Source organism: Ursus americanus, chromosome 6 (assembly GCF_024610735.1).
Source record: "Ursus americanus isolate L20-20 chromosome 6, mUrsAme1.1.p, whole genome shotgun sequence".
In the NCBI taxonomy this organism is placed as follows: domain Eukaryota; kingdom Metazoa; phylum Chordata; class Mammalia; order Carnivora; family Ursidae; genus Ursus; species Ursus americanus.
The window spans coordinates 39,296,985-39,309,255 of NC_142132.1; the positions used below are offsets into that span (position 1 = coordinate 39,296,985).

The 12,271-nt window shown below is 51.3% G+C and overlaps 1 protein-coding gene across 1 annotated transcript in view; it reads left to right on the plus strand.

Moving 5' to 3' along the window:
• Positions 1-3,930: 3,930 nt before the first annotated feature.
• The window catches only part of DRGX (dorsal root ganglia homeobox), a 29,191-nt gene continuing 20,850 nt past the window's right edge, over positions 3,931-12,271 (plus strand). The window contains exons 1-4 of the mRNA XM_045809893.1: positions 3,931-3,964; positions 8,061-8,158; positions 9,062-9,163; positions 12,062-12,240. Of these exons, the coding sequence (XP_045665849.1) occupies positions 3,931-3,964; positions 8,061-8,158; positions 9,062-9,163; positions 12,062-12,240 (413 nt within the window). The remainder of the gene's footprint in view (positions 3,965-8,060; positions 8,159-9,061; positions 9,164-12,061; positions 12,241-12,271) is intronic.

Genomic DNA, 12,271 nt, shown 5'->3' on the forward strand with positions numbered 1-12,271 from the left:
TGAACAATCCATCCTATTCTGGCTTCTCTGTGCTCTGCTGGACAGACGGTAAAGGAGCACGTCTGTTTAGTAACCAGAAAATGACTCAGAAGGAAGGGAGACTCTGCGGCTGCTGTGAATTAAATAGGGAGAAGAAGGAGCGTTGAGGACCAACCACAGAATTGTCTCCTTCCAGAGGCTGGAAGCAGCCCAGGTGGGGGTGGGGAGGGCCAGCGGTGTAAGAATCTGTTGAAATATGACCCGTGGTTTTAACTTTAAATAAGCATTTCCGTCCTAATAGAAGCCCCCTCTAATGTCTCCTGCAGCTTTGATTTTGGAACACGTCACATTCCTCATTAAAGCAATCACTGTTAAAACATAAAGCAACACAGGATTTATTTCTTCATTAAACTGATGATCCGTATATGAAGCCAATTAACATTATGAGTCTGGTGAACATCAAGTGTAAAGAGGTTAGAGAAAATTAAAAGCAGTCACCTTGGTCTTTAGATAAAGAAAGTACACTTTTAGGTTGTAAATTATCAGAGTGTCCAAGCGGGACAGATCGGGGAATTTGGTTAATTGAAAAATACATTTTACCGCACAAGAATTAAGGAAAAATAACCTTTTCGTTTCCAACGCCCTTTTTGGTGGGGGAGGGGGGCCGCAGCGAGCACATATTAGTCACCTTTGGAGGCCGAGTGTCAGAGACAATCGGAAGAAAAAAGGGGGCTCGCGTCATCAAAGTTTGCAGTAGGCTTTGGTTTCCACGTTGCTTGGCTGTTTGTTTATTTGCTGTTTTGCCAACAGAAAGGAGCGGGTCTCGAGGCTCAGGGAGAGGGACGTTGGGCGAGGCGAGGCAGAGGGTCCCCAGCTGACTACGAGTCCCGCGCGAGGTGGATGTTTTCCGGGAGCCTGGCTAGTTGTCCCTCCAGGGAGACGGCCAGGCTCGCGGCGGGGACGCTGGGAAGGCTAGGGTCAGGCGGCGACCTGCGGCTGGCCGCTGGCAGGCTGGAGCCGCGGGGCAGGAGCAGCGCGTGGGGCTGCCGCGCCGAGAGTTCGGTCCCTTCTCTGAGCGCTGAGCGCGCGCTCCAAGTTAACTTCCGCAGGTTTGAATCGGGAGAGGATGGTGGTCAGTCCCCCAAAGCCTGGGTTCCGGCAGGGCGGGTCCCATTGCTGCGCAGCACAGAGCCCCAGAAGGGCCTTCGGGACCGGTCTCTTTTCCCTCCGCAGCCCTGGAGGGTCCGATGCCGCTGTCCAGGGTTCTGACTGTCCAAGAGGCGCGGGGAGTGCGGGGCCCGCAGACACAGGATGAGCCTGTCAAGTTCCCGGGACATCTCTGGGCCTTGATAGGAATCTGCTTCGGCGGAAACGAGGGATGGAGAGCTGAGAGTGGGGCTTGGACTTCGTTGGCTTTTGGGGCCAATGCGGCACCGAGCGCCTGGTGCCGCTGGTTCCCGTACAGATACTCGGGTGCGACTGGAGCATCTTGGCCAAGCCCTCCGGGATATCTTCCTCAATTCTCTTGACAGGCACCCCGCTCTTGAACGCACAGGGTGCGCAGGCCGGGAGCTGCCGCCTAGGATAGATGGGAACCCGAGGGGGCTTTTGGCAGACCCGGGCACGCAAGGGTAGCCTCAGGCTCTTTGAAATGACTCCAGAGGGCAGGGGTCCTCTGAGCGACACAGGGAGGGACACAGATAGGGCGCCGAGCCTCTTGGCCTGGATTGACACAGGGTGAGCTCTTGGGGCTCCAGCCCTCTCTGGATGAAGTGGAAACGGCGCTCTCTGCTGCCCGGCCAGCCCCTCCTGCTACGGCACTCGCCTCCCAGACCTGCAGGCGTGCTCCCCGCCTCTGGTCGCCTGGACTGGCGAAGTCGGTGACCCTGGCGGAGCTGGTGCCGCGGACTCTCTCCGCTCTGAACTGAGCCAGAGTTTTAAGCGGTTTCTTCCGCGTGGCGCGGCGGACTCCGCGAGCCGGGAGGGCTGAGCCCAGAAGGGGCAGCGGAAGTGCCCTGGGCCCTAACTTGCCTGCGCTGGAGCGGTGCCGCGTCTTCCTCCCATTGGTTTTCGGATGGGGTGTCCATGGGCGGCCCAGGTCCCCGGGCACTCTGCCCTTCACCTCGACGAGGCTCGCCCGCGGCGGGTGTCCACGTGTGGGCCCGCCAGGCCTTTTGTTTCCAACACGCTGTGTCTTTAAGATCAAGGCTGGATCCCAGGCGGTGCAAGGACCCGACCCACCGCCTCGCCAGGGCTCCCGAACGCAGCACTAGAATGTTTATAAAATATTCAATTTATGCAGTCTGTCCAAGAAGCCATCGTCCCAAAATAAAATCAGCAGTCTAGACGGAACACAGACACCAGAACTTATCAACAGTTGTCTGACTTGCATCTTCTGATGCATCTTGAGTGGGTCATAATACCAACTTTATTTTCAGTGGTGCATAAATTAATTACACGCATTTAATAACCAAAATATCATTATATTCCCCCTTTAATATCATAAAGGCTTTCCGCCAGGGAAGCACTTAATAGTGCAGGGGGCCGTAACGGGCTATTATCCTGGTGTAATGCTATTACAGAACCAATTATGCGCCATTAGACTTGCTTTTTTTGCAGTTTATGTGATTTGATCCAATCCCGCGCCCCTGACTTGAAAATTTCAGCCCGGTACTTTAGAGTTTAATTTTCACCCAGGCAGAGGGAAGGGCGGTCTCTCTCCGCTGAGTGTCTGCCTCGGATGCATTTTAAAAGTAATTGCGAAGGGTCCCACCGCATATCATTTGCATCGAGAAGCGAACATAAATTCAGGGACCCCTTGCTGAGAACAAAATCAAACTTTCCTTTTGTACAGTCGCTTGGAAAGGGAAGCCGTGTGCAAACAGTCCCCCCAAAAACCCATCCGGCGGCTACAATTAGCTGCGCTTTGTCAATTCGCAGCCCGGGAGTCGCCAGGCCTCTGACAAGGGTGAGCCTAAATTCAAGCTTTCACGGAGAAAGAAGGTTTGAGTCAGATGGGTCGAGGGGTGGGTGTGGGTGGCGTGTTCAGAAAATACTGCCTTTTTTGGGGGTGGTGGTAGTTCTGGTTGTTTCTAACCTCTTTTAAGAGAAGAAAAAATTTCTGATGTTTGCTGAGAAATGATGGATTTTTTTTTACACCACGTGGGCCATTTGTAAGGCCCAATAGACCTATCCAAGTTACTCGCTGTAGACAGCGCTGGAAATAATCAGATTAAGGCCAATTATGCGTGAGATTATAAAGGCGAGTGCTGAGCGGCGGCGCGCGCTGTAGACAGACAGCAAGACATCTGGCCACTTCCCGAGTCACTTTCTGGTCCTGCGGGCGCCAGCCGCGCCGAGCCCCGCCCGCTTCCAGCCGAGCCCGGCGTGCGGACCGGAGGCGGTCACGCTCCGGCCTTCCTCGTCCGCAGCCCGCCGAGGTACGCGCGGCTCCCGACCCACTCACCCGGCCCCGCGCGCCCGGCCTTGGGGCTCGGCTGCCTTCCCGGCCCCGGCTGCCGCTCGCGCAGATGGCCTGGCGCTCTCGCTGGACCCGGCTGCGGTGGCTGGGGTGCTGGGCTTGCTGCGGGGACCCCAGAGAGCCGGGAGACAGATTGCCCGGGTTTGGTGTTGGGGCCGAGGTGGGGGCATCGCTGTCTGCGAGGTGGACCCGAACCGAAGACTGTCCCACGGGGACCGCGCTTGGGACGGCGCTGCCGTGTCGCCTCCAGTCCCCACAGTGGGCTGAGGGCATTGGTGGGCGGGGGCGGGGGTGGTGGCTTCCGGGAGGACGGCGCCCAGAGCGCACTAGGGCCAGTACGGGGCGCGGGCACAGGGAGACTTAGACTCTATCGCTGTTTGCTTTGCAGCCAGGCCAGAACTACGCGCGCCTTGTCTGTCCAGCGGTCACCCTCCCCAGGCCCCGCCGTCCAGCTGATCCGGCCGTCGGCGATGTTTTATTTCCACTGTCCGCCACAGCTGGAGGGTGAGTAAGCGCCGCGCCTGGGGCCGCTGCGAACCGCCCGGCGGTGGCCAGAAAGCTCCCGAACGGCGTGGCGGGTGGTGGTTGGGTTCCCGGTCTGCGGGGGTTGCAGCCGCCGGGCGGTGGGTAACTGGTGCCCCTGGCCTCGTCCCTACATCCCACTCCAGCCTTCCGCCCTGTCGCCACCTGCCTCCCACCTCCCTCTCACCTCCCTCCCCGCCTGGGCCGGTTGGCCCCGGGCTATTCGCACAGCAGGGACCCGCTGGGTCCTCCCAGCACAGATGCTGGTGTCACGCCTCTAATCGGGTCTCCCCCGCCCTGGGGGCCGTATCAATCTTTCACGGTGTTTTGCAAACATCCTGAAAAACCAAGGTGAACTAGAGTTGGCGCTCATTATCCTGACACTGACCATGAGCCATGAACGACCCCTGGCTAAGCTGCTCTCACTTGAAGCACGGGTCAGCTGTGCTCAGGGAAGCCGTTCTGGACCACAGTGGCCCTCTGGAACTAGGCGGCTCTGCCCACCACCCCGCCAAGTGCCCTGGCGTGGCTCCTCTTCTGTGACTCACTAGGTTTCTTGAGCCCACATGCCAACCCCTCCCCACTCCCAGGGGCAGCCCCCTGGCCAGGGTTTGAGATTTTGGGGGTCTCCATCCCTTAGAAGACATTTTGCCTCAGGGTCCCTCAGGTGGTCTCTGCACTGGATTGTTAGGTGGGAGTCGGTTTGTGAGAAGGGAAGAGCTTGGCCCTCTGGTGCTCCCACACAGGGCCTGGGGGGACCCCCTGGGTGGGCATTAGACAAATGCAAAGCCACACCTTCTGGACTTCCAACAGCACGGTCCTCAGAGCAACAGTCTGCCCCGGGCGATATTCGAACTTTTGTAACGGGGAGCAATACCAGGATTGGCTTTGGCAGCCTACTCCTTTGATTTATTCGTGGGGTGGGAGAATTTTGGAGGCCAGGAAATGGAGGGAAGCATGGGGGAGGGCAAAGGCGGTGAGGCACTAAGGGGCCTCAGACATCAGAGGACCTTGGACACCTTACCTCCAGTTACCTGGAGCAGTAGTGGAGTCTCCGCGGGCCAGCCTGCCCAGGGACTGCAGAAGTTTGTTGTCATCTTAACCATGCAAGCTTTTAAGAGTTCAGCAGAATTTTCTAAAGGAGGCTGAGGATCCATGTTGAAGCCGTGCTAGCTCAGTCAGCATTATAAATAAGAAGGGAAGACCAGGCACTTAGCTGCGTTTCACCTCCTTTAATCTCCAAGGACCCGTGCTGCCCTGTTTTATGAGGTGCACCCCCTGACACTGTACCCCAGGCCTGGAGGGAGACCCTTGGCATGTGTGGAGGACTCACCTTCTCACTTCTGAACCTGGGGTTTGGACTGATGGCTATGACACAGCCCGCTCTTCCGGTTAAAGAGGGGTGGTCCAAAATGTGGGTATTTGGCAGGTGGCGGGCTGCTTAGATAACCTGGGGGAACAGCCCTGGCTGCAGGGTGGGCTGCAGAAGTCACTTAGGGCGAGTCCTGGCCTCGCCTATCACGCCCCCAGTGCACCGAGCTGTTGGCTGCCCACCTTTCCTTGCCATGCCCCAGACACATCCCACCTCAACGCTGACTCTGAGCGCTATGACCAGAAGAAAAGGAGATGTGTCTTTAAGAACCTTTTTATCCCTCTGCAGATGTGTTTCTGAGCCAGTTTTGCAGAAAGTAGGTTTTTTTGTTTTTTGTTTTTTTGTTTTTGTCAGTTTAGTGTTGTTCGGGAGGAGGCGAGCTGCTGTGCATGGAGGGGCTGAGAACAGACCTTTGGAATATGACATCTCCCTCAGCCTAGGAGCTTTTTAATTTTTATTCTTTATTAATCTAGAGAGGCATAAAGAAGAAAGTAAAGCATGGCTCATCATCTCACTTCTCAGATAATTTTACTAATATTGAATTAAAAAGTGCTACATATACCTGCTTAGGAAATTCAAGTAGAACAGAAACCTACACATTGAAAAGTGAAATCCCTTCTTCTCCACCTCTTTTTCTAGAGATACTCCCTATTGTTGGTGTCTTGTGATTCCTTCAAGAAAAACACACTTTTTCTTTCTATACGTTATGCCTTTTTTTATGCTGAGATCATACTGCCACATCCTTTGGGACTTTGCTTTTTTTACTTTGTAACATACATTTTGGGGATTGTTCCATGTCAGTACATACAGATCTACTGATTTCTTTTAAACAGCTGTGTAATATTCCATTATATGTTGCACTGGTGGGAACTTTTTTTTCCCCTATTGCCATGTTGCCAGGAATGTTCTTCTTTTCCTATTTTGGCATGCTTTCCCTAATTCATAGATTAAATATATGTATGTGCACTTAAATCTTTGATGAATCCTGTCAAATTACCCTCTAATAAGGCTGCACCAATTAATGCTCCTACAAATGGTTAATGAGCACACACATTTTATTACACTCTTAACCGTACTGGGTATCATTATGCACCTCATTACTTTTTCTGTCAAAATGTTGAAAATAGTAGTTCATTGTTCTGTTTTGTTTAGTTATTGGCAGGGTTTAACATTTTCAAATTATCAACATTTCTACTTATTTTTAAGTAAAAAGCTTTTTCTCATGTTTTCCTCTTTTCGATTGGTTCTTATTAATTTGATGGACCGTCAGTCTTTTTTTAGGATTCAATCTGGCACACAACATCTCACTTACAGATATTACGTGCGCATGTTGTGGGAAAGTTTCGGACCAGCAGGTGTATGTTAGAAGGTTGAGGCAGATGATGTTTGGCGCATCTCAGAGCCCGCAATCCATCCTCACCAATCAAAGGGAGACAATTTGGTTTCCTGCAAAATAATGGGAATAAGTCTGCTTTGAGGCTGTCCCTTTGAAGTTTACAATGAGCTGGAGAGAAATCTTGGTAACTAGGGTTTTGAGGAAGAGAGCAATTTGGATAAGAAGGCTTCAGGAGAGATTGAGGTATTGTGGCAAAGGACATGGCACTGGAGAGCTGAATAATAAGTAGGAGGGACCCCCGTTAGTAGACAGAATTTTAAAAAACCCAGAGGACCCTGATTCTCTGGGACTGAGATCTTTCTGAGGGAGGTTGCCTGTGTGGCTGGCCAGCTCCTAATGCCAAACATGTATGCTTTTGAGACCAGAGCCTGTGGCAGGTATGGCATTCACTGGCTAATGGGAACTTGCTCATTTGTTTTTCTAAGAAGCCGTTGTAGGCTGTCGGGTAAATGGCGCATATTCGGAAAATGATCTGAATGCACATTTGGGGCCAAACTCTGTTCTTTTTTAGAGGAGCTTTGGAGGCTGCTGGGGAGGGCGGTGGAAAGGACGCCTTTCTTTTCAGGGAAGTGAGAGCAATGGGTCCTTTATGAGCCTGGCCAGAGGGTGGGGTGCCCTTTGAGAGTGGCCCTGCCTAAGTCTGCTTGGAATTCAGCACACTAGTGATTGGTGCAGACCTCTTGTTAATTGACATCAATATAACAGATCCACTATGGTGCTGATGAGCTGTGACCAACAGTAATTAATATTCATTTATAAACTTCTTACCTCCTTGTGTCCTGAAGTTCTAGGAGAAATGTGCAGTGAAAGCTCTTGGCGTTTTCTTTCCTCCCCCACCCCCAGCCATTCAGCCTTGTTGTTTATAGAAACAAGGGAAAGTAAACTCCCAGGTGAGCAAACGGAGCCGTGGAGGCTTCTATGAAAGAATCCGAGGGAGGGGCTGAGATCAAGGCACACTGGACGCAGGTGCAGCTGGAAACCAAAGGGCAGGTGGAGGTTCTGCCCCACGCCAGTGATTCTTCCTGGCACCGAGCCCAGAATTTCACAAGGAGCAGATTTGGCCTTCTTGGGGGAGAAGGTTGCCACCTGCCCTATGAAATAAGCATAGTTGGGCCTAAAGTCAAAGGTTATTGGGGAGAGAGAGCACAAGAGAGTGGAAGAGAAGGGGCCCCCGTGAGAGCTGCAGAGAAAGATGCTCTGGGACAGACAGGGCTGTGCCTGGAGGTGCGTCCGAACGAGCAGGTGTGTCCGGGGTCGGTGTGAGGACAGGGAGGCCCTCCGGTCTGGCTGACTCAGTTTGCTCCCAGCAGGCACCGCACCCTTCGGCAACCACTCTCCAGGAGATTTCGATGATGGGTTTCTGCGCAGAAAACAGCGCCGGAACCGGACGACGTTCACCCTTCAGCAGGTAAGGATGGCGTTCCCTTTCTGAGAGCTAGCTACTGCCTGCCTCCCCAAATATCAGAGTTTGAGCAGCAGTTCTTTGTGTTGTAAAATAAAGCCAACTATGGAACCTGGATCTTTCTGTTTTCTTGAACGCTCTCTGTGTCAAGAAATCTGGTTGGGGAGAGGGCAGATGGCTTGGACCTTCAGAGCCCAGACGGGAAGTGGAGGGGCAATAGTGTTTGCTCACATGTGCCTTAGGTTGGTAGTTGGGGGGAACATTTCCACATAAGCAGTATCATCTGAACCTTGAGGAATGCAGGTAGGACATTCTTATCCCCAGTAGATCGACGGGAAGACTGGGGCCCAAGAAACTGACTGATTTGTAGACGGTACAGCCGTCCGTAAATGGAAGGGCTACAAGTGGGACCCGAGTACTGTGTCTCCTGGACCAGGGCTCTTCCCCTTAGATCTGTGCAAACTGGAGCTGTCAGGACGGTGGCCCAAATCCCTCTCGGTAGTTTCCATGGGACCAGCACAGTGAGGGACTCTGCAAGTTGTGTCTGTTCTCCTGTGCCCTATGGGGAAAGCTGTGTGGATGGCTCTGATTCATAAGGCCACCCTTAGAGCCTTTGATTCCTATGAATCTATTTAAATGGAAAAGCATTTGTGCTTCTCTTCTTATTCTTATTTCTTGGGGGAGCCCCGATGTTGATGTCCTTATTGAGTCTTAGCTCCTAAGTCATCTGTGGTTAAAATTTTAATTCTGTGGGATCTTTTCAAAGAGCTCTCTTCTCCGTCTTCCTCCCCTATTTGATCTATGAAACTACTTCCTCACCGCTCCGCTCCTCGCAAATCTGAAATATGCCTCTGCTTCCTCTCTCCTCGCCACAGCGTCTCACCAGTAAATATTTTTTCCTTTTACTAGCTGGAAGCTCTTGAGGCAGTTTTTGCCCAAACACACTACCCCGATGTCTTCACCAGAGAAGAGCTAGCCATGAAAATAAACCTCACAGAAGCCAGAGTGCAGGTAAACCTTCTTTTTAATTATTTAACTCTCTAATATTAAAACTGGCAAACTTTTTTTTTTGACATCATGACTGCAGAGTGCACATTTGGCCAAAGAAAGCAAATGAAGACTATCTGTCATTTTCATGATGCACTTTAATAACATCAACATAATGTGGAATATTAGATTAGGTTGATTAATCGGTCATTCATAATTAACTAGTGATAATGTTCTACACTAATTTGTCCGCGTCTCTAAGGTACTAAATTACATCAATGCACATCCATTTCCTTGCTTTGGAAAAAAAAAAAAAAAGAGCTGAGATGCTATTCTCAAAGCAGCTCTGACCGCTCTGGGGTAAGGCCGGTCAATTGCAGAGAACTGTGTTTTCAGATGGGAACAGGGTAGGATCTGCTTTCCAGAAATTGCATCATTTCCAACTTTTCCCCTGAACGCGGACTCTTTCAGCGACGTGGATCCGAAGACCACGTGCAATTTAAAAATCTTTAAAGGGCAGCAGCGAGAGGGCTGCCTCCGAGCCGAGCATGGCCCGTGGTGACTGTCTCTAAGCAGGATTTCTTTTTAGAAGCCACACGGTGATTACGTTTAAGTGCACAGACCCGTTGAGCCCAGCAGATGTGCCCGAGCGCGGGAGGAATGGATTCGCAGCGCCGCCTCTCCGGGAGAGCTATTCTTTGAGCACAATTATATATTCATTTTATTTATGGGGTTTCCTCCATGCTGTTTCTGTTCTTTTTTATGTAGGGGCTTGGGGTTAAGACTATGCAAAGATCTAATTGTAGGAAATATAATAGTTTGCTTTCGGTTCCCCTGGGTCATGTTAGTATCTCTTAAAAACCAATGGCTGAAGAGAGATAATGGAATTCTGAGCAGTAAATTGGGGGTTGTAAACAAATTATTTCCCCTATAATCAGATTATGTGATCCTGATTATTAAATCTGAACATGAATCATTGGTCATATGCGGGCAAATTAAACTGATTATTATTTGGAAATGAAAATCTCCTTTGGCCAGGATGTTGTCTATCCCTTCTTTTTTTAATGTCAGCTTGCCAATAGCTGCCTAAAGACTGAACTGCAAATTGAGATAAATGACACAATTATTGAGCATTCAGAAGTGGAAGATCATAACTTCTCCCTGAAAGGTGCAAGGGTGAGATAGGGGTGGTAACAATTAAGGCTGGGAATTGTTGTTCAGGCTGTTGTTGGCTATTATGCAAACAGACAATGGCTGTGAAGCGTTTGTTTAGTGAGCCTCCGAGTGGGGACGCGGGCTTCGGTGGCGGGAAGGGAGATGTGTTTACATTTATACCCCTTGCTCATTCAAATATGATTAATGTTCTATAAAGCAGGGTCTTAATCGAAGCTGATGTTGTCAAACAATAACTAAATAGGGAAATAAACGACTCCATCATGCTCTTTCCTCAGAAGCAGGCGAACTGTCAGTGCAAAGTCATTAAAATATGATAATGAAAAATAGCTCAATTAAATGTTGTTATAGCTGTGACCTTCATTCAATTAAGACACAAGAAAGTGTCTGCATTTTGCTTTGCATTTAACTGCCCTAAATTTAGAATATAGATAAAATCATTATTCAATGGTTGCTGATATGTGCAATTAAAAGCCAACGAGATTAAAAAAGAAAGAAACCCAGTTAAAGGAGAATGAAAATTCAGAAGTGGGGTGGGCTGGGGGGGCTCAGCCTGGGACCCAGGCTCTCTCCTGGGCCAGTGTGAGGCAGGAGGAGGAGAGGATGCCCCGGGGGAGTGGGAGGGAGGTCTAGCCAAGCCTTTTTTGAAAGCCAGGAATTATCTCCCAGGAGAGGAGGGAAGAGGTTCTGCTGGGTGAAGAGCAGCAGGGTTTCACTGACCTCTGGGAACACCTTGGGCCCCATCTGCCCGGCTGCCATGAGGCTGTCCTTCTGCGGATGCCGTCCTGATTGCCAAGGCTTGAAGAATTCCACACCTGTCTCTAAGAAGGCACTTAGGGCAGGTGAATCGTAAGCCTCCTCCTGACCAGGGATCAGGCCACCGAGTGACTGATTGTTGTGTGTCAGGCAACATGCTCCGTGTTTTTCGTGCATCTCTGTGCAAACAATGCTTGGGGGTGGCCACCATTATTACTAGCAAGGAGTTTGGATCTGGTCCCTAGCCAAGCCACTGGTGTTCAAATCGTGGGTCTGCCGCTTTCTACCTGAATGACCTTGGGCCGGTTAATTAAACTGTCTGTGCTTAGTTTTCTCATCTGTAAAACGGGGATGGACTTACCTGCCTCGTAGGGTCGGGGTGGATTCTAAACCAAACCAGGGCTGACTCCGGAGGCGTTGTGTCTCATGGGTGCACGGGGCTGTCACGTGTCCTGTGCTCAGGACCCGTCCTGAGCTCCATGATGTGTCAGAGACGATTTCACAGGTCTGAGGCCAGACACATTCCAGTGCTCAGGCAAACCTGCCGGAAGAGGGAATGAGTATTTTTGAGGAGGACACCCCAGGGCAGTGTTTTACAAACTGCTGTGATGGTGATGCCCCCCCCTCCCCCAACCATAGGAAATACGTTTCACATCAAATAAATGCACTTGCAATACATCCAGAATGTCCACAGCACTCGAGCCCTTCCTGTGGTGATGCATTTGGATACTTTCTATGATTTAACATTCATTAAAAAAATGCCTGTCATGCCTTCTACACTGATCTTCTGACCCATCTTTGGGTCTGAAGCTGCAGTCAGAGGGCACTGCTTTGGGAGATCTTTTGGAGAGAGGAGGCTGGGCCCCCACACAGTGCTGCAAGGTGAGCCGTGAGCCCTGGGGCGGGACCCAGGCGTGTGGGTTTGGGTACTGGTTCACTCCTCCTGTCTGATTTTCTGCCTCCATGGGGTGTGCATTTCCACTGCGGACTCAGGTTTGGTTCCAGAACCGAAGGGCCAAATGGAGGAAAACGGAGAGAGGGGCTTCGGACCAAGAGCCCGGAGCCAAGGAGCCCATGGCAGAAGTGACGCCTCCACCCGTGAGAAATATCAATTCCCCGCCCCCGGGGGACCAGGCCCGGAGCAAGAAGGAGGCCCTGGAAGCCCAGCAGAGGTGAGGCTGGCGGGCCCCTGGGGTCTGGAGG